Source organism: Physeter macrocephalus, chromosome 14, assembly GCF_002837175.3.
Source record: "Physeter macrocephalus isolate SW-GA chromosome 14, ASM283717v5, whole genome shotgun sequence".
Lineage (NCBI taxonomy): Eukaryota > Metazoa > Chordata > Mammalia > Artiodactyla > Physeteridae > Physeter > Physeter macrocephalus.
The window spans coordinates 93564083-93586671 of record NC_041227.1 but is presented as its reverse complement, the minus strand read 5'-3'; the positions used below and the strand labels follow the sequence as shown (position 1 = coordinate 93586671).

General features: G+C 39.6%; 1 protein-coding gene across 2 annotated transcripts in view; it reads right to left on the bottom strand.

Moving 5' to 3' along the window:
• Positions 1 to 13024: 13024 nt before the first annotated feature.
• The window catches only part of TMIGD1 (transmembrane and immunoglobulin domain containing 1), a 12295-nt gene continuing 2730 nt past the window's right edge, over positions 13025 to 22589 (bottom strand). Inside the window, exons 3-6 of one of the 2 annotated variants that reach the window (XM_007123567.1) lie at positions 19327 to 19605; positions 14552 to 14655; positions 13693 to 13733; positions 13025 to 13141 (exon numbers count right to left, since the gene is read on the bottom strand). In XM_007123567.1, the coding sequence (XP_007123629.1) occupies positions 13138 to 13141; positions 13693 to 13733; positions 14552 to 14655; positions 19327 to 19605 (428 nt within the window). In that variant the 3' untranslated portion in view covers positions 13025 to 13137. Of the gene's footprint in view, positions 13142 to 13688; positions 13734 to 14551; positions 14656 to 19326; positions 19606 to 22589 lie in introns of those variants that run through there. The other variant, XM_055090705.1, reaches the window with a different exon arrangement.

The following is a 22589-nucleotide window of genomic DNA, read 5'->3' as shown; positions in this document are numbered from 1 at the left end:
TGTAGTGAGGTGGATGGACCTAGAGTCTGTCATACAGAGTGAAATAAGTCAGAAAGAGAAAAACAAATACCGTATGCTAACACATATGTATGGAATCTAAAAAAAAAAAAAAGGTTCTGAAGAACCTAAGGTCAGGACAGGAATAAAGATGCAGATGTAGAGAATAGACTTGAGGACACGAGGAGGGGGGAAGGTAAGCTGTGACGAAGTGAGAGAGTGGCATGGACATATACACACTACCAAATGTAAAATAGATAGCTAGTGGGAAGCAGCTGCATAGCACAGGGAGATCAGCTCGGAGCTTTGTGACCACCTAGAGGGGTGGGATAGGGAGGGTGGAAGGGAGATGCAAGAGGGAGGAGTTATGGGGATATATGTATATGTATAGCTGATTCACTTTGTTATACAGCAGCAACTAACACAACAATGTAAAGCAATTATAATACAATGAAGATGTTAAAAAAAGAAAACAAGGGAATATTAAACATCAAATTTAGGGTAGTGTTTGCCTTTGGGAAAGAGACACAGCCAGCTTCAAAGGTATTGGCAATATTGTGTTTCTTAAACTGGTGGGGGGTACACGGGTTTTCATCTTATTTGTTACACCTGATTTCATACATTATCTATATTTTTGTATATATGAAATATTTCTTCTTAAAAAGCTCACTCTAGCTGCAGTGTAAATGAGAGACTGAAGGGAGATGGGAATGTAAGCCAGAGACCTGTAAGGAGACTATAATTGTCCAGGCAAAAGGTGACTGGTGACCTTGATCAAGAGGGCAGCAGTGGAGATGAAAGGAAGTGGATGAAAATGGGATATGTTTTGGCGGTGAATCACCCTAACCCCAATCCTAACCCTAACCATTATGCTCTGGTAGACGTTTGCATGGTGTAATGTGGAGCATGAAAGAGGAATATGTAAGTCAGACCAGGAGCTTTAGGGAGAGCTCCTTGGAAGAGAGGAGAAATGATTTGAATTTGGAACAATTAGGGATTTGTTAAATGATAATGATTGAGGAAAGGCATTCTACTCGGAAGTAATGGCTTTGAAGAAGAATTTAAGGCAGCAAGTCTCTGTCTGGGAACTGAAGACATGAGCATAGTTGGAACCAAAGAGCGAGGAGGCAGGGGCCAAACGCGGAGAGCCAATTGTGTCCATTGGGGGTTAAGACCTTATTCCGGAAGATGCAGGGAAATTGCCCTTGTTTTTCTTTCCTTTTGCCAGATCCTTGTGAACAACAACAAAATAAGGAACCGATATAACGCTGTGAAGATCTAGCCACAAGGAGGCCCTAGCTGGGCTACTCTGAAAATGCTTCTCTTTGAACTAATCGTTTTTAGAAAATGATCACCCGTGATCACCAAAACCTAAATTGTAGAATCACAGAAAGATTGAGATGAGTATGAAAGGAAAAGAAAGGCACATGGAAGAGAAGATGATAGCGATGAAAAAGGAGAAATTGGACTTGAGAGAAAATAATAAACATCATTGGAGACCATAGATCCCGGTTTCCTTGTAGGAATGCTGTTAGACTGGTTTTCCTTAATGGTGCAATGAACAAAACCAGAGCTTTCTCTATTTCTTCTTTTGTTCATGAACTACATTCTTTGCTATCTTAAGCAAATATTTAAGTGTAATAATTATGACATTCTTGTACTCTTTTCAGAGGTGTTTCTTGAGACAAAGTATAAAAATCTGAGAAATAAAGTTAACACGAAGGAGGTGGTGACTCAAATCCACCATTTCTAATGCACATTCTTTATAATATTTTCTCATCAGATTCCCATTTGTGCATCTCATTTTATTTTTCTTTCATTTAATTTTCTTTCTTCCTTGTTCCAAGAATAATTCATCAGATAAAAGTAAAACTGAGCACATTCACAGGGCAAATAAAGAACAAAAAAAAGGTAATATGCATCTCACCCTGAAAGTAGATGAAAAACTTGTCCTCTCTTTTTAAGACTAAAAAAAGAAAAGAATATGTTCCTTAAAAGCTCTCTGTTAGAAAGCCTGGTTTCTTCTGTTAAATAAGAAAAGCAATGTGGAGTTAAGAGGCCAAGGTTTGAAGTTCATTACACCTTGTTTTTAAGTCCCAACTCCTGTTTATAGGTGTAAAAAATCATTTACTCTGAGGCTCAGTTTCTTCTTCTGAAAAGTGGGATAGTAGCTATAATAGCTAAAATTCAGTGAGTGCTTAGTGTGTCTTACAGTGTACACGTCTCAGCTCATTTAATCCTCATAGTAACCATAAGTCAGGAGGTAGATTCTATTTCTATCCCCATTTTATAGATGAGGGAATGCAGGAACAGAGAAGTTAGGTAACTTGCCTATCACCACACAGCTAGTAAAGTGGTAGAATTTGGATATATGCCTAGGTAGTCTGATTCCAGAGACTAAGAGTTCAGGCTCTCTAAGCCTAAGGATCAAAAGATATAATGTAAGTGAAAGAATTTTGAAACAAGTACTTGAGACATGTCAGTTTAAATAATAAACTTGCAGATTTATAAATTGCTGAGCGTTGTGTGTCGTTTTTCAACTTGCAATGAAGTAACCATTGTGGATATTCCATTTGTGGATGGTTTAGTTTTATGGGTGCTTTTACTCTAGGCTTTGACAAATGGAACATAATCAGGAAGTTTTTCTTGGGCCCGTACATATGCAGCTGTTAAGTTTTCACATTGGCCCATTTTAATTGGTCTAATATAGGTAGAAAATCATGACGACCACTCATCATGACAAACAAAGATCAATGATAGAAGCCTTAATAGCCTAATAGATGCTTAACTTTTTTTTTAATTTATTAATTTATTTTATTAATTTATTTTGGCTGTGTTGGGTCTTCGTTGCTGCGCGCGGGCTTTCTCTAATTGCGGCAAGCGGGGGCTACTCTTCATTGCAGTGCGCGGGCTTCTCATTGCAGTGGCTTCTCTTGCTGTAGAGCACGGGCTCTAGGCGTGTGGGCTTCAGTAGTTGCAGCATGTGGGCTCAGTAATTGTGGCTCTCGGGCTCTAGAGCACAGGCTCAGTAGTTGTGGCGCACGGGCTTAGTTGCTCTGCAGCATGTGGGATCTTCCTGGACCAGGGATCGAACCTGCGTTCCCTGAACTGGCAGGTGGATTCTCAACCACTGTGCCACCAGGGAAGCCCCTAGATGCTTAACTTAATAGCATTGTGGAATCATAAAACACATTATGCCTACATTTAGAGTGATTGAAAAAGGTTGTGCAGAAATCTTAAGCAGAAATATGAAATTGTTAATAAATCGTTAAATATTTTCTTAAAAACAAATATGATCCACATGTCAAATTGGGGCAAAGTCCTTTAGACTGGTGACTTCCAAGTGAGCCAAGTTTGTTATTAAACACTTTTATGAGTACCATAACTATAAAATTCAGGAATTCAAGGCTATGATTCTTTATCGACAGCAAAGTCTATATCCTCTTTAGTGCAATGTTTTAAATGATGCCCTTGAGCTGCCTATAAACTGCCTACAATGAGAGCTGGAGTGAAAAATGACCTGTTTTGGGATGAGAATCTGTTGCAAGAGGAACATACAGTTTGCAGAATGACACACAAGGAGGTAGTAAGACTTCCTAAGTTTTGTTACCATTAAATTTTTTTTTAAACGTCAGTCATATAATATGAGGGCTCGCAGGATTTTAGAGATTGTCTTTTGGTATAGTCCCTTAGTTCAGAGTCTCTGAAAGATTATGTGACACCCTTGAGCTGAGCAGCTCATTAGTGGCTGAGCCAGGAGGAGAGGCCTCTTTTTCTGTTTGTACATGTGGTAGCTTCATGTACATCTGGTAGGTGAAACTTTTCCATGAGCAATGTTGAATATATGCAGCAGAGTTGCGTTACAGCTATAGGAATCCAGCTACTCCTTTTGACCCGGGTCATGTTCAGTGATACAAGTGGGTTGCAGCTTACTCGGAGATAAAGTTCCAAAGTCAGGCAAAAATAGACTATAGTCAACACTATCCTTGGAAATTCTTTGGGAAAGTTTCGCTTCAGAGACCCAAACCCCTCCTCTTAATAAGCACTGCAGGGCAGGTTTCTATTCCAGTATGGGAAGAGATTGCTGTTTCTTCAGTTGAGAACCAAATGAAGTAGTTGGCAAATCTGTGAGCACTAGATTCATCCTCAGCACATGAGATGCTCACACTTTGAGAGCCATGAGGGAACTAACTGGGACTGGCCCAGGGAGCTGATTCTCCTCCTCATCTCATGCTCACTTCAGGGCACATGTTCTTTCAGTTGAATGGCAGGTTTCATTGCAGGCACTTTTAAGTTGTTCTTCCTGTGTCTGTCTGTCTCTCTCTCCGCACCCCTCCTTTTCTACCCATCCTCTTTTTCCTCCCTATCTCCTAAATCTAATTTCGATTTGGATTCAAATGTTAAATGTATCGCTTATAGGGATTAAATGAGTTTATATATGTCTGTTCCTGCCATGTAGGAAGTACTATATAAGTTAGTTATTAATGTAAGAGGCAATTTTGTCTGATGATTAAAGACCCAGGAGCCATACAACCTTGGTCTAAATTCTTATTCAGCCACTAACAAGCTGTGTGACCCAGGACATGTGACTTAAATTCTCTGTGCCTCTGTTTTCCTCCCCTGTAAAATGGGTGTGATAAAAATAGGACCCTTCTTATGTGATTGTTGTAAAGACCAAGTAAGTTCTATATAAGGTGCTCAGCATAGCACAATATAAGGTAAGTGCTTATAGGAGTATAACTATTGCTATGTGATGTCACTATACTTCAGGTAACTCAGATAACTCAATTTTGAGAAGTTCTAAAAATTATGTGTGTTAGTTTAATTTCTCATCTCCTATCTCAATTCTTACTGGCATACGGTGATTACCCATAAGACAAAAGGGCTGAATGATTGTCCTGTACAAAACTGAGAGCAATTGTAGTACTCACCTAGAGCCAAAAGTCAGGGTGATGGGAGGAGTGACTCTTCATACAAGCTGTGTGACCTTGGACAGATCACTTAACCTTTCTGAACTTTGGTATCTCCAGTTGTACATCATAAATAATGACATCACTACCTGTCTCACAGAGTGGCTGTGAGGATCAAACAAGACATGTGTAAAATGTTTTATAAACTATACGGTAACATAAAAATGTAAGAGATTGCTGTTAATACCTATAATTTAAACAGAGGCTGATACTATTGTTACTACCAAGATTGCCCAAAGAAATAAAGACAAATAATTCATGAGTTTCCACAGCAACACTTTAGGAATCTGTTGGCAGGAACACCAGATCTCCAACTTTTTCTTAGTATGCACACAATCCTCTGACAGCGCAGGTTTTTGGGAATTCACTGTAGTGTCCTTCATGTTTTCCAGTATTACATACACAAAAACTACCCATGATGTTTGCTATACAACAACCTTGATGTTGCAGAGATAGACTCTTGAAAAATGATTATATGAGTGTTAAGGAATTTGTCATTAACTTATCGATTTTATTTTCTATAGTTGCTGGCATGAGATTAAGTATAATTTGTCTTTTTTAATAAAATGAAACAAATAAATTAATTTTTTTCTAGCTGCACTACTGCTGCCCTATTTCCTTAAAGATGTGTTGTCAATAGATGTAAGTCTACTCAAAGGGAAAATTATGATTTTACTGCAGGTTATTCAGCATTTTATAGGACTCAGGGTCCCTGGTGGGAGGGATGGGGATTATTATGAACTTGCCCTTGAAATTAAGCATTATTTCATTAAACTAGATTAAACTTTCCCCTGAATTCTTATTATAATGAAAGTTTTGTGAGTATTTGAATTACGCCAATGAAAATACCTGTGTTAGTCAGGATAGGCTAAGTTATGCTGCAGTAACAAATTAACCCTAAAGAATAGTGGTTTAACACAAGGATCTAGTTCTCACTTACATGTGAGCAGGTAGCTCTGTTCCACATCATTATTCAGAATCCCAGACTAACAGATGTTCTCCCCAGTTGCCATGTCAGAGGAAGAAAGAAGTGAAAGAATATGCATCCATTCTGCTTTGCCTTGTCTGAAAGTGACACTGTTAATGCTATCCATAGCCCCTTGACTAGAACTAGTCACATGGGATAGTTAATGGCAAGCGAGCAGGGAAATGTGAAGAGCACAAGGATATTCGGCGAATGATGAATATCTCTGCTACAACCCCCAAACTCCTAAAGAAGTAAGATGTTCTCAATCGCTGTCTGGTAGCTTTATCCTAATCCTTAGTCTCCAAGATAGTGCAATGTAGAGGAAGGAGCATGGACTGTGGGGTCAAACTGCCTTGGGTTCAAATCCCAACTACACCTCCTGCTAGTTGTGTGAGTTTGAGCATGTTGTTTTGTTTCTCTAATCCTCAGCTTCCTCACCTGTAAAATGGGGATTCCAACACCTACCTGTTAGGGTTGTTGCAACAACAGGAAATTATGAGAGAGGTGGTTTGTCTTTATCGTTCAGCTTTTGCCCCTTCTGTGACAGCTTCTCTCCTACTCCAGGTCCCAGGCTTTGGATCAGCTTGGTATGAATTCCAACTTAGTCACTCTCCATAACTTAGTTAAGCATTCTGAGCCCAAGTGTCCTCATCATCAAAGTTGGGACAATCATGACTACTTTATAGGGCTGTTCACAGGATCAAGTAATGCAGGTGAAGTCCTCAGCACAGCGCAGGCATACTGTGTTTTATTGCCCTTCGTTTTATTGAGCATTGCAGATATTGCGATTTTTACAAATTGAAGGTTTGTGGCAACCCTGCATCGAGCAAGTCTATTGGTGCCATTTTCCAACAGCATTTGCACACTTTGTGTCTCTGTGTCACATTTTGGTAATTCTCACAATATTTCAAACTTTTTCATTATTATTATATTTGTTATGGTGACCTGTTATCAGTGACCTTTGATGTTACTTTTGTAATTGTTTTGGGGTGCCACAAACTGTGCCCATATGAGACAGCAAACAATCGATAAGTGTTGAGTGTGTTCTGACTGTTCCATCGACCAGCTGTTCCCCTGTTTCTCGCTCTCCTCAGGACTCCCTATTCCCCGAGACACAACAGTATTGAAATTAGGCCAATTAATAACCCTACAGTGCCCTCGAAGTATTCGAATGAAGGGAGAGGCGCGTGTCTCTTACTTTAAGCTTAACGAGGAAGGCATGTCAAAAGCCAAGATAGGCTGGAAGCTAACCCTCTTGTGCCAAACAACCAAGCTGTTGAGTGCAAAGGAAAAGTTCTTGAAGGAAGTGAAAAGTGCTACTCCAGTGAACACACATATGATAAGAAAGCAAAACAGCCTTATTACTGATATGGAGAAAGTTTGAGTGGTCTGGATATAAGATCAAACCAGCCACGACATTCCCTTAAGCCAAAGCCTAATCCAGAGCAAGGCCCTAACTCTCTTCAATTCTATGAAGACTGAGAGAGGTGAGGAAGCTGCAGAAGAAAAGTTTGAAGCTAGCCAAGGTTGGTTCATGAGGTTTAAGGAAAGAAGCCGTCTCCATGACATCAAAGTGAAAGGGGAAGCAGCAAGTGTCGATATGGAAGTTGCAGCAAGTTATCCAGGAGATCCAGCTAAGATAATTAATGAAGGTGGCTACACTAAACAATAGATTTTCAATGTAGACAAAACAGTCTTATATTGGAAGGAGATGCCATAGCCAGAGAACAGAAGTCAATGCCTGGCTTCAAAGCTTCAAAGGACAGGCTGACTCTCTTGTTAGGGGCCAATGCAGCCGATGACTTTAAGCTGAAGCCATATACTCTCTTACCATTCCAAAAATCCTAGGCCCCTTAAGAATTATGCTAAATCATAATCTAAACACAAACTTTAGTTTAAAAAATATATATATATATAAACATCAGTAGAATACCATATTACAAGTGCCCAGAAATACAGAATAAAAATCAGAAACTGCTTGGAAATATTTCTAACACTTTTGGGGATTATACTCATAATCTAATAAAGATTATGAACTAGATTATGAATCATTACTGGGGCCAACATTTCAAAATTTGCCTGTCAAAGCCAGCACGAGGAGAGTACTATACACATAAAATTGAGAAACAGATAAACTTTACTTCAGAAAAATCACAGTCCTACAGAGTATTGCTCTCATTATTTAGCTAGTATAAGGGTCAATCTGTCTCACTGAGACAAGTATCTATCTTTGCACCTTTAACATCTTATCTGAAATGCTTTCCAGTTTTTTGGTACCTGTTGAAAACGTGTGCTCTATAAATGGAACAACAAAGCCTGGATGACAGCACATCTGTTTACAACATAGTTTCCTGAATATTCAAAGCCCACTGTTGAGATCTATGGCTCAGAAAAAAAGATTCCTTTCAAAATATTGACAATGCTCATTGACAATGCACCTGGTCACCAAGAGCTGTAATGGAGATATACAATGAGATTAATGTCATTTTCATGCCTGCTAACACAACATCCACTCTGCAGCCCATGGATCAAGGAGTAATTTCAACTTTCAAATCTTATTATTTAAGGAATACATTTCATAAGGCTATAGCTGCCATCGATAGTAATTCCTCTGATGGATCTGGGCAAAGTCAATTGAAAACCTTCTGGAAAGTAGTCACCATTCTAGATGCCACTAAGAACATTCATGATCCATGGGAAGAGGTCAAAATATCAACATTAACGGGAATTTGGAAGAAGTTGATTCCAACCCTCATGGATGACTGAGGGGATCAAGACTTCAGTGGACAAAGTAACTGCAGATGTGGTGGAAATAGCAAGAGAACTAGAATTAGAGGTGGAGCCTGAAGATGTGATGAATTGCTGCAATCTCATGATAAAACTTTCATGGGTGAGGAGTTGCTTCTTATGGATGAGCGAAGAAAAGTGGTTTCTTGAGATGGAATGTACTCCTGGTGAAGATGCTGTGAAGATGGTTGAAATGACAAGAAAGGATTTAGAACATTACATAAACTTAGTTGATAAAGCAGTGGCAGAGTTTGAGAGGATTGACTACAATTTTGAAAGAAGTTCTACTGCAGGTAAAATGCTATCAAACAGCATTGCCTGCCACAGAGAAGTCATTCGTGACAGAAAGAATCAATTGATGTGGCACACTTCATTGTTCGTTACTGCCTTATTTTAAGAAATGGCTACAGCCACCCCCAACCTTTCAGCAGCAAGCATCCTGATCAGTCAGCAGCCAAGAACATTGAGGCAGGACACTTCACCAGCAAAAAGATTACATACAACTCACTGACGCCTCAGATGATGGTTAGCATTTTTCAGCAATAAAGTTTTTTTTTTTTTTTCTCTGCTGCACCCCGCAGCACGTGGGAATCTTATTTCCCCCGACCAGGGATCGAACGCGCACCCCCTGCATTGGCAGCCCGGAGTCGTAACCGCTGGACTGCCAGGGAAGTCCCGGCAGTAAAGTATATTTAAATTAAGGTATGTACATCGTTTTTAGACATAATGCTATTGCACATTTAATAGACTACAGTGACGTGTAAACCTAACTTTTACATGCACCGGAAAACCAAAAAAATTTGATACCCGCTTTTTTGAGATGTTTGCTTTATTGCAATGTATCCGCAATATCTCTGAGGTATTCCTGCAGAATTAACTGTCCTCTGATTTGGTTCATCATGATCATGCTTGAGCTTTGGGGAATAGTAGGCTATGAGTGAAAATTACAAGAGCTGTTTCACAAAAATCTCCATGAAACAATGAAAGCCCAAGTCAACATGAGGTTGTAACTTACCTAACAGAGAATGACACATAATGGGGTGAGAAGATTCTACCACTCCTAGATATACAAGATTTTTTTAAGTTTTTTTAAATTAGGAGAACTACACATAAAAATCCAGATTTCTGACTTCTCTTACAGAATCAGAAGATCTGTCCCCAGTGGTAACTATTAGCCCCCTTTTAGACATAGATGTGCTATTTGCCACAGTCCCCACCACTCCGTATTGCTGTACATCTAGCCTGCTTCACTCATTATCTGCTTGACCCCTGTAAGAATTTGACTTTATGACCCCTGGCTAATAAGTTCAGGAAAGTAGTCACGATCATGGTGATGACAGGCGTAAAGTTGGTGAACTATTTGGTAATAGTTGTAAGCTATTTTCAATTATTCAAAAAGCCTGATTGCAATGATTATATTGTTAACCTCTAAAAAACTGCACAGGTTAACGAGATTTATTTTACGAGATTTATTTTCTTTTAAATGGAATTACATCAAGTGGGTAATTGTATTGTCATAAAAGAAGCTTAAACTGACAAGTAGGTATCATCGATAAATGTTTTTTAAATTGGGAAAACAGATGACTCTTATTTAATAAATAAAATTTGTTTGATAGACCAGTTCTTTCAAAATATGGGGCCCAAGAAGGAGAAAAATAATAATTATGAAAGTTGTCCTTATTGATAAAAAGGTAGAGAAGGGAGCAACTGGATTTTTCTGTCACTTCTCCACTGGTATTTGTAGTCCAAAGGGTCAAAAAAATATACACTGAGAAAACCATAATTCAAAAAGAGTCATGTACCAAAATGTTCATTGCAGCTCTATTTACAATAGCCAGGACATGGAAGCAACCTAAGTGTCCATCAACAGATGAATGGATAAAGAAGATGTGGCACATATATACAATGGAATATTACTCAGCCATAAAAAGAAATGAAACTGAGTTATTTGTAATGAGGTGGATAGACCTGGAGTCTGTCATACAGAGTGAAGTAAGTCAGAAGGAGAAAAACAAATACCGTATGCTAACACATATATATGGAATCTAAGAAAAAAAAATGTCATGAAGAGATTAGTGGTAGGACAGGAATAAAACACAGACCTACTAGAGCATGGACTTGAGGACATGGGGAGGGGGAAGGGTAAGCTGTGACGATAGGGGGGGTGGGAGGGAGGGAGACGCAAGAGGGAAGAGATATGGGAACATATGTATATGTATAACTGATTCACTTTGTTGTAAAGCAGAAACTAACACACCATTGTAAAACAGTTATATTCCAATAAAGATGTTAAAAAAAAAAACAAAAAAAACCAGATGAGGGAATGTTGGAATTCCACGTACCTCACAGTAGGTAGAGAAAACATTGGGGAAAGGTTATGGGGTTTCTTAATTTTTTAAATTTTATTATTTTTTAATTGAAGTATAGTTGATTTACATGGGGTTTCTTTTGAGTCCTGGAATTTCACATCTTTCTAAGACAGGCTCTAGGCTAACTTCTAATTTTAAATAATAGACATAGTTTTAGTACAGACTCTGTTTCAAAACTGTAAGGCAAAATGAGAGACAATGACTTTATAATATTGCTGTGCTCTGTTAAAACTAGTTAAGGTTCCTTCTCTGTGCTAATGTACAAGGTCATTGTATTTAACAAGGGTGAAGAAACTCTTTCCTGATGACCTGTAATTCTCAAGGATATTTATATATCCTAGAACAAAGCTGATTCATAACTCTGCTAGGCAGGGCAAAGGTATTACATTTTCAGTCTTTCTTGCCAACTCCTTTAGACATTTAACTAAACTATGTGGGAATCTTTTTAGGATCGCAGAATTTTCAAGCTAAAATGAAAATGAATCTTAATCCTCCTCTTAATCCAAACTCCTTATTTTCCAAAGGCCCAAGAGAGGGAAAAGCGCTTGCCCAAGGTAACACAGCCAAGACTGGAACTCAGATCTCCTGATTCCAAGTCCAATTAAATATGTTAAGTTTTTCTGTTTCCTCTTCCACTTTAAACTATCCCAACCCACCGTTTTTTAATTTCTCGTTTCCAGGGTTCTACTTAATTGTCTAACCTTTCAGATTTTCACAATCCTCCTACCTTACCCTTACAGCATTTTCACAGGGCTTCCAAATTCTAATTTGAGAAATCCTGAATGAGGGACATGATCTGAAGGCTTCTCCACAAAACCTACTAGGGCCTCCAAGAAGACAGAGAAATCTGTGAACCACAGTTTTTAATGGTCTGTCTCTCCATTTCATGCTGATGTTTCCAAGGAAGCAAAAGGGAGCCTAACAGGAGGATGTGTCTGTTCTTCTTAGAAACAAAAGACTGTTAAGATTTAATACATTCTGCTCATTTCTTCTCTTTGCTTCTAAGGCAATAAAGGGATTTTAACCACCTGTCTGACAGCAGCTCTCTCTCTTTCTCTTTCACTGTGGCACATTTAGCTCCTGCAACATTAGACAAAAAATTTTTTTTCTAAGAGTGAGAGCACAGCAGAGACAATCAAGGGTGCTTCTGGCCAAGGCTGCCTCTCCCTATAACCCGCCCCAGGTGTGTGGGAAACTGAAGCAGAGACTCTTACAGGGAAAAAAAATGAAGAAAGAATGGAAGTGGGGAAAGTCAGCAATAAATAATAAGAGAGCTGCAATTTTAAATTAAGGTATATGAGAAGAGTACAGGCTGATTCATAATATCGCTGGATCTATGCAAACAGCTATGCAAAAAGAACAAAGGATACTAGGAAACAAACATGCTATCCCCTGTCCCCTGCCGTTTTCATCTTCATCACCACACAAAACTCACAAAGTTTGTGACTGTCAACCACGATAAGATGAGAAAAATAAGGACATATGTTGTTTTTTATAATACTGAATTTTTTCCATTTAAAGGAATACCTTATATTCTGAGATTATATCCTTCTTTTTTTAGTCCTAGAACATTTCTTTTTTGAAATGACAGTGAAGGTGGATATAATTGATATTACTTATGTGTTTCCTTGGCAACTTTAGAAATTGATCCCTCTATGTTGCCCCCATCCCCCAGTTTTTTTTGGTAGTGTACTGATTTGTGAAACCCAAATGTCTGTTAATCTCCTACCTAGAAGAATACACTCTAAATGTAAATGGTTACCAATCTTTTCAGGACAAATTTCAATTAATTAACATATCCTTCAAGGAGAAGACTTTGAAAATCTTATCTTTCAATCTTTACAGCTTTCTTCCTGAAAGTGTTCTTGCAAGTATATTAAATTAGTCATAACAACTACTGCTAAGTGCTTAATGAAACACTTCTTCATAACCTCTGACAATTTGACAGGAATGAACTTAATAATAGCAATAAATACAGACAGGACTACATAAATCAAGGAGGTCCTGATGCAAAACTCTTGCTGTATTAGATGTCATCTTGGCTTTTTCATCTGAAATGAATCAAGAAATTAATTATAATGGTGATCATAACACTAAGAAAAAAAATCAAAACAAAATTCATACTCTTGGAAAGAATGCCTCCGTTCTTTTTAGCCACTGCCCACTTCAGGTATGCTGGAGCCAACAGTCTAAAGGAAGCTCCAAAGAGAAGGCGGTATTTAGGATGAGGAATGTGGCTTCTGACCTGGCTGTGAAGGAGAATGCAGCAGTGGCTTCCCCCAGGGAAAGCTCTCTCAGACATTTACATTGTGTGGCAATAAAAGGCAGTTGCGCAAGAATTAGCCTGAAATTGCTTAAAGAAAGAGTAGGCTCAAGACCAAAGGTGTTGTCAGTTCTAAGCAACCTTCCAACCTAGCCTCACCTGTCTTCCTCTAAAGTGGAGGCAGACTCTCCTCCACCCTCCATTCTCCACTGAACCACTTCACCTTCTAGCACCTTCCATCTCAGGAGGAGTTTGACCAGGATGGGCTTTATGATGCACACCACTGACTGCTACCCATCTGCTTATGGAAAATCGTTGACCCCAGCGCAGAGTACTTACAGAGCTGTTCTGCTTTGAAGATCTTTATCCTTTATGCAGAGCTAAAAGCAAACATGACAAGGGCAATGAACTTGCCTGTTTTGCTAAGGCCCATGAATAAACATTTTGAATGCATCAAGGTGGCTCAAGGGACAGGAAACCCAAATGTCTGTTAATCGTCTATGTAGAAAAATACATACCAATACAGAGGTGGCTGGGAATACAGCCACCTCTGCACTGGTCGAGGTCTTATTTCTTTGACCACATTAATCATTTTTATTTAACCTAAGGAAATGTAATTCCACACTGGCCTTTCCTTAGAGGCTTTCTGCCACATTTGCCTGCCTTTAGCACTGGATTAACTGGTGGAGTCAAATGCATAGCATTAACCTATGCATGCAGGTCCTCTGCATCATGCTAACCAACAAGGTTAACCATTCAACAATTCAAACTCCAGCCCACCACAGCCAGGGCATGTGGCTGTACTCAAGAGGTGAGCAGTAAGTGCCATCTTTTTCACACAGATCTCTGAATCCAGAGCAGATGTGCCTCTATATTTATTTATTTATTTATTGTACCAAAGGAACCATAGCAACAATAAAGAGAAATTTAAAAGGAAGAAAAATCAGCACCTACTTCTAACACCACAGCTATTTTCATTCAGGTCTTGTCCATATGCACTTCTACTGTTCTACTCTATTCTTCGTAAAGCTGTACTCATAATAGATGTACAATTTTTATTCCCTTGAGCAACTTCCATTTTAGATCTCATGGTAGAGAGACCAGATTGTTCAAGTACGGTTCCTAATTCTATAGTCACTTATTTAGCCAGTTCTCTGCCTTTATTTAGATGACTTTTTAACCTAGAATACTTAGATACCTTCATTATTCTTTTTCTTCTGGCAATCAGTCCAAATAACAAGGTCAGAAAGACCACAATACAGGCAGCAATAATGGGTTCTATTGGTACAGATGAAGCTTTATCTGTTGGAAGTGCAAACACAGGAAACGAGAAAGTTAACATTTATATGCTTCTAATTTATGTACTTCTAGTATGTCCCAGCCACGGTGCCTTGCACTTAACATTTTTCCTCTTAATTAAATTATCCAAACAATCCCGAAGAATATTATTATCATTTTTTTTTATAGGCGAGGAACCAGGGGCTTTGAGTTTACTTGTCCAAAGTCACAGAACTAGTAACTAGCAGAGACAGGCTTTGAATCCATTCCTTTTTGGAAGGATAATTTATTGTAATATGAATAACTCCCCAAATCAGATCATTTTGTGCTTGCTCCATAATTTTTGCCATGCAGAAAGCAGAAGTAGGCTGAAATCAATGCTTTTTCCTGCCATTTGAAAAGTCCGAAAGATGTTGGGAGGTATCCTTGAGGGAGAAAGAGAGGGAGGAAGGTTTTAAGAGGAAGAAGAGAAAAGGTGAGGAAGCTGCTGGACTAAGGAGAAAGGAACAGTGGGACCCTTGTAGCTGTGCTGTGATAGTGTCCCAAGTAGGTGACAACACATTATACAGGGTGGCTGCATAGCGCTCCTAGGAAAGTAGAACTCTAAGCATCAGCCTTCCCAATCTTGGCAAAGATTTTCATCTTTCTCTAAATGATATGGAAGAACAGGGTCCACTTCCAACTTGGGCTAGGAAGACACCAGCCACCTAGAAGTGAAAGCCCATTCCCTTGTTCTGTGAACACCAGGTAAGCTCAGAGCCATTTTGTACTACAGGTGCAGTCCCTGTGCTTGTAAGCTTTCCAACAGCCTATGAAAATATTTGAGACCGGAAAAAAAAGTATTGGCTCCAAAATATGAAAATAAAGTGGCAAAGTTAATCAAAATTCATAAATGTTTAAGCACCTATAAAATGTAACCTTGTGTCAACTATCACCCAACTGTTAAATAATAATAATAATATTTAAAACTTAAGAACCAAATTAATAACTTATTTATAGAAAAATTCAAAATGTATGCAAGTTTTAAATACCCTTTCAAATTTTTACAGCAAAAAAGCATACTTAATACTTCATTTTAATATATTTGATATGGGGTGAAACTTACAAAAGTAAGAGTGCTAAGGTCAGCAAAGGTATTTAAACGACTCTGTCTAAGCTCCTGGATTCTGATGCCACCCTAGGAGGGAAAGGGGCTCCAACCATGGCTAAGATAAAATTTTTGGAATTTATAGGAAATAAAGAGTGTGCTATTTATTGTATAATTGAGTTTGTAGAGTGAGTGAAATCAATAGATTTTTGCTAAATGGCTACTGTGTGTTAGGTGCTGTTCTTAGCCCTGAAAAAATAGGACAGGCATGGAAGGCTCCTGTCTCTGAGGAGCTCATATTCTAGTGGGAGAGACTGACATTAAAAAAAAAAAAAAAAACTACTGCAGATTGAGATAGTATTGTAAAGGACAAAGTGTTATGAGATACTATATGAAGTGTGAAAGGAAGAGAGAAGGGGAAGAGAAGAATTTTGATTAATCTAATTTCAAAGCCCAAGCCCTACATGCCTCAAGATTATGAAATGGCGTTTATCCCTCCATAATTGTATGTCACACTATTTACCTTTTAACTGTTGTCTTCTCCATTATGTGTCCGGCTCAGGATAATTTTAGGGAGTAGATTAAGCATCCTTTACTTTTGCTCTCTTTTGGCTGTTGCTAAAAATTATTCTCATGAGGGTGTGGGTGACACCAACCCTCTGGGGAAGCTCTGCTCAATGGGATTTCTTTTTTTTTTTTTTTAAATATTTATTTATTTGGCTGCACTGGGTCTTAGTTGTGGCATGCGGGATCTTTAGTTGCAGCATGCGGGATCTAGTTCCCTGACCAGGGATTGAACTCGGGCCCCCTGCATTGGCAGCGCAGAGTCTTAGCCACTGGACCACCAGGGAAGTCCCTGAGACTTCTTGTAAACCCTGACTCTGTAATAGCCAGCCCTGGGACACACCAAAGGGCCTATTACCGGGGACCCCATGAACTTACAGTGCCAAGGAAAGATGTCAAAATGAAGGAGAAGCAAAGGTGGTACAGTTGGGGGAAAAAATCAGAACTCAGTCATAGATCAGAATATGTGTACCAAGCTGAATAAAATGAAGCCACACATGACAGCTTTCACTCCATAAACAAACTGAAATAAACTGCCTGACCCACTGGCTCACTTTGGATTCCAAGTTTCTGTTGAAAGTGAGTTTGGAAAGTGTAACTGCATCTCTTCCCTTTACTCTCTTATTTATAACCAGATCTGGTATTTCCCCCTAACCCAGCCCAGCCCATATTCATTATGGTAAAATAATCTCAACACACAGCTAAAATCTTGTGCTCAAGAAAAGATCCCGTGATGTCATTTCTCACTTTGCACGGCCTCATTTAGAAACTACCCCACTGAGCCGTGAAGCTGGGAGAGCTCATGGCAAACCTAGCATTTAGCTTGAGCGCCAGCAAGCTGGGAGAGCTCATGGCAAACCTAGCATTTAGCTTGAGCGCCAGCAAGCTGGGAGAGCTCATGGCAAACCTAGCATTTAGCTTGAGCGCCAGCATCGGGGTGCTTATGCTCCTAAGGCAGCCAATAGCCAGGCAAGTAATAACGCAGGAAGAAATAAGAAAAACCAGTTGGTTTGGGAGAGCTCAACCCAAAACAGGATTCTGCCCACCTGAAAGCTAATTTGCCAAGCCGGCATCCTGCTTTTGCCGCACAAGCTACATATTTAATGTGACATAGAGCAATTATGATTCCTTCTTAACCAAGAGTTTGTGGGTTTGGTTTTTAAAGCAAGTAGCCCCTGGGCATACTGTCACTGTTCTGCAGGAGAAATTACTGAACGCACCAGTAATCACAGTGAGGGGCGTTCAACTGGCAGCCCTTCCTACCCACCAGTACAGTCATAAGAAGCCCTATGGTCACATGTCCAAAGCTTCTGGCTGGGGTTCAATTGGCTTCCTGAGGACTGGCAAGAAAGGCAATGAGTGGCACAGAGAGGCAAATGACAAAGTGAATGATGTCCTAACAAGATATAGGAGCCTCAGCTTGTTTGGCTGCTTCTAGCATCCTGGCCCCAGACCAGGAAATGTGTGCGTGAGCATTATCTGCATCTGCCACTCCAGGTATCTCGCCTTCCTCTTTCTATATGAGTGAGAAATAAGAGGAGGGAAAGAAACTTGGAGCTTCTTTTGCTCCTTGTTATTGCAGAGATCATAAACCTGGGTAGAAGAAGCATGAAGCCAAGAGAAAGAAGCTGTTTCCCCCATTCTCCCCCACTCCCTTTTCTGATTAGCCTATAGGTTACAGTTTCAGAGTTAGGAGTGATTTTATTGATCTATTTTCTTATCTAGTCAGTATATTTTTCCTCTAGGTGTTTATGACTTCTCTTCCGTTTGTCACTAAGCTGTTAACTCAAAAGTCCAGTTCCGGATTTCCCTGGTGGCGCAGTGGTTAAGAATCCGCCTGCCCATGCAGGGAACATGGGTTCCAACCCTAGTCCGGGAAGATCCCACATGCCGCGGAGCAACTAAGCCCGTGCGCCACGACTACCAAGCCTGTGTTCTAGAGCCTGCAAGCCACAACTACTGAAGCCTGCGCGCCTAGGGCCCGTGTTCCGCAACAAGAGAAGCCACTGCAATGAGAAGCCCACGCACCGCAACGAAGAGTAGCCCCCGCTCGCCGCAACTAGTCCGGGAAGATCCCACATGCCGCGGAGCAACTAAGCCCGTGCGCCACGACTACCAAGCCTGTGTTCTAGAGCCTGCAAGCCACAACTACTGAAGCCTGCGCGCCTAGGGCCCGTGTTCCGCAACAAGAGAAGCCACTGCAATGAGAAGCCCACGCTCCGCAACGAGATAAGCCACTGCAATGAGAAGCCCACGCACCGCAACGAAGAGTAGCCCCCGCTCGCCGCAACTAGAGAAAGCTCGCGCGCAGCAATGAAGACCCAACGCAGAAAAATTAAAAAAAAAAAAAGTCCAGTTCCTACAAACCCTGTTGCCCAGGAAAATTCATGGAAATACTCCTCCATAAAAGCCAACCAGAACGGTCTTCTACTACTTGATTCTAGAAAAGGACCTTTGCTCAAAAAGCAGTATCTTATATGGAATGGGAATAATTCCCCTAAAAGAAACAACTAGAATTCCTTGGATCGAGATAATTCTCCAAAGAAAATCCTAGCTGCTAATCATAATTGTCATCATCATCTGTTGTCACAAAAAATATTTACTGAGCATCTCTCTGAGTTTTGTACTATGCTAGATATTACTTAAAAAGAGAGTTACCTTTGTGGATGGACCTCAAAAGTATATGCTCTCTTTCGATGTGACAGAGAAAGACAAATACTGTATGTTATCACTTATATGTGGAAAAAAAATAAATGAATGTATGAAACAAAACAGAAACAGCCTCACAGATATAGAAAACAAACTAGTGGATACCAGTGAGTAGAGGGAAGGAGGGAGGGGCAAGATAGGGCTATAGGATTATGAGACAAACTCTGTGTATAAGCAACAAGGATATATTGTACAACACAGGGAAATATAGCCATTGTTTTGTAATAATGTGAAAGGGAGTATAATCTATAAAAATATTAAATCACTATGCTGTACACCTGAAACTAACATAATATGGTAAATCAACTATATTTTAGTAAATAAACGAGAGTTACCTTTGACAATAAGGTGAAAGTCCTTGGTCTTCGTTTCCATAAGTGAATTTGCAATACAGCTGTAGGTTCCGTTGTCAGATTTCTTGACTTTGATGATTGACAGTTGAAGATACTCACTTGTCTGTTGGATTTGGTGATGGTTTTTCTCTAAATTCAAGAAGCCACTGTTTTTGTACCACATCATTTGAGCCTGGGGGTTGGATTTCACATTGCAAACCAACTTCACATCACTGCCTTCCTCAGTTGTTTGGAAGTCGTTTCCACTTAAGAGAGGAGGAACTGCAAGACACGAGCATTTAATTAGCAGATAAGCAGTAGTTTATTGCCAGTGTTCAAGATGTCCCTTCAGTCTATCTCATGTAGACATTCATTTATTTGACAAAAATTTATTGAGTACCTACTGTATGGCAAGCACTGGGCTAGGAACCAGGGGTACAATGGTAAATAACATACACCCATTTTCAAACTTAATAGCACTTTTAATGTGGTGGGGAAGACAAACCATGAAACAAATGTATATAATAATGAATCTGTATTAAGTAGACAATTTGTAACACATGGGACAATAACCATACTTGCCCTGGCCAGAGATTTACCAATGCATATTTGCATTTCCTCAACGATCTTCTAGAAATAATGTCCTTCTATCAGAAGGCACTCCAATCGTGGCAACTCTGGCATCCATGGAAGATGAGCATAACCTTGAGTCCCTCTCAACCTTCTGTGTGAGCAGCTTCTTATTCCCTTCATGATAAGGACATCTGTAGACCCATAGATTGTCAAACACATTTATCTTCACCAAATAATTCCAACCCTTACTACCACCAGGGCTTTCCAACATCTAGGGGGAGAAATGGCTGAGCTGACTCTCCCCTCTTCTCCATGCTCCTTGCATTCTTTTGGCCAAGGTACAGAAGAGTAATAAAATGCATGAAAAGTGGGCAGTAGGAAAGAGAGAGACACAGAGAAGGAGGGAAAAAAGGAGCTTGTATAATCTGCACACTGAATAATTAGACCCTGAGTAGGCTGTGCTATTAATAGCTCTCTCAGAAGAATGACATTTTATTGCTCTTTGGAATGTGTTTGAATTCTGTATCCATGTCCAAAAAGAATATTATATGGTATTCAGATAGTTGTTCCTTTTTATTTAACTATTTAAAATTAATTTTTAAGCATATCGGCTCTACATGAGCATTCCCTTTTAAAAATATTAGTACATTTCAGATAAAGTTAAGGTCCTCCTTGACTCCGTCCTGGTCACTTCCTGACTCCCCAGAGACACCCAGTGCTATGAGTTTGATGTAAATACTTGCAGATCTTTTTTTTTTAAATAGTATTTTAAAAATACATATGATATACCCATAGGAAATATACTGTATTGTTCTAGGAGGGTGAGAAGTGTTTACATAAAAGACTTCACTCTCTCAACAGTTGCACGCTTTGAGATATATTCATGTTGAACCACAGAAATCTAGCTCATTGCTTTCAGAGTGCTATAGTATAATATCTGACCCTTTAATTATTTTATTTTGATGGGCATCAGGTTATTTTCATTTTAAAATGCTAAACAGTGCTTCAATAAACATCCTTGTAAAAAAAAGAATGGGCTCAGGACAGAACCCTGTGTAGTGGCTATAATCTAAAGACTAAAAGCAAAAGCAAGGAGAAAAATGTGACCAGATGTTCAGCAAATATTTAAATAAAATCTAAAAGGAAAAGTCAAAAAAAACCCTTGTATATGTCTCTTTATGCATATGTGCATGTATTTCTCTAAGGTTAACATCTCAAAGCAGAAACGCTGAGTCATAGGGTAGGTGCACTTTAAATTTTGATAGATATTGAAAAAGAGGTGGTCTCAATTTATACTTTCAGCAACAATGTATAAAAGAAGTTTCTGCACACCCTCCTCAAATAGTGTATTATCAAGTTTCCATTGAGTTCTTGGTCTGCTATTTATAACAATAATCCATAATACTTAAGATTGTACATGATATTCTTGTCACTTTATGACCTTATCTTGATTTATTGATTGATGAGTTTGTGTCAGTTACTGTCATTATGAATCACTGACCAGTTGGGTTTTTTTCTATATATGTGCAACGATGATAATATTAAATGTGGAATCAGGCTGGGAAACTGAAAATCATTTTTTTAAGCCACTGAATCATATTATCGGCATTTCTACGGTGTCTCTCTTAAAAAGGTACAATGGGGGGCTTCCCTGGTGGCGCAGTGGTTGAGAGTCCGCCTGCCGATGCAGGGGACACGGGTTCGTGCCCCGGTCCGGGAAGATCCCACATGCCGCGGAGCAGCTGGGCCCGTGAGCCATGGCCACTGAGCCTGCGCGTCCGGAGCCTGTGCTCCGCAACGGGAGAGGCCGCAACAGTGAGAGGTCCGCGTACGACCAAAAAAAAAAAAAAAAAAAAAAAAAGGTACAATGGGAAGAGCACTAGATTAGGAGCCTGGGGATTTGTGTTCTGTTCTCAGCTCCAGATGTGATAATTAGGGCCTTCATTCTGGGCCTCAGTTTCCTTGTCTGTCATTTTATAAGGATTACAGAAGCTCCAAGGTATGCTGATAGTCTTGGATTCTAACAAAGTTGCCAAGAGATAGCTTGCTAAAAATCACATTTTATCAATTCATAGGAAATAGAAAGCAAAACTCCTTTGCCCAGAACCATGTAAATGATTCACTCTGGAAGCTCAAGCTGCAGGATGCCAGCAGATTCCAGCACTGGATTCCTTGGCATTTTCCCCACCCTTTTATCTCAGGAACAATGGCATCAATTTGAGCTCTTTCTACCAGACCACACCATATTATCACCCTTACTCACATCACCCCTCACCACACTATCCACACCCCCCTCACGTAGAACCAGTTTTCCACCCAAACCACCTACATGATCACCTCCATAGACTCATTCGAAGGACGACTAACCTCAGATAGTTCCACCAATGGGTTACCAGTATCTGGAACCCAAATATCAAAGAGCTTCACCTTTGAGGGTGATGTTAAAAGATTCCCAATGAATATCTTTGTAAGTAGAACACAAAAGCTAGAAAAACTTGGTAAGAAAGAAAAGATTGCTAATTTTAAATACACAAACATTTAAAATTTCAATATGGCAAAAAAAAGAACTATTTTAAAATGTCAAAAATAAATAGACGAAATACTTATCATTCAAAATGACAGGGCTGGGTTTCCCTGGTGGCGCAGTGGTTGAGAGTCCGCCTGCCGATGCAGGGGACACGGGTTCGTGCCCC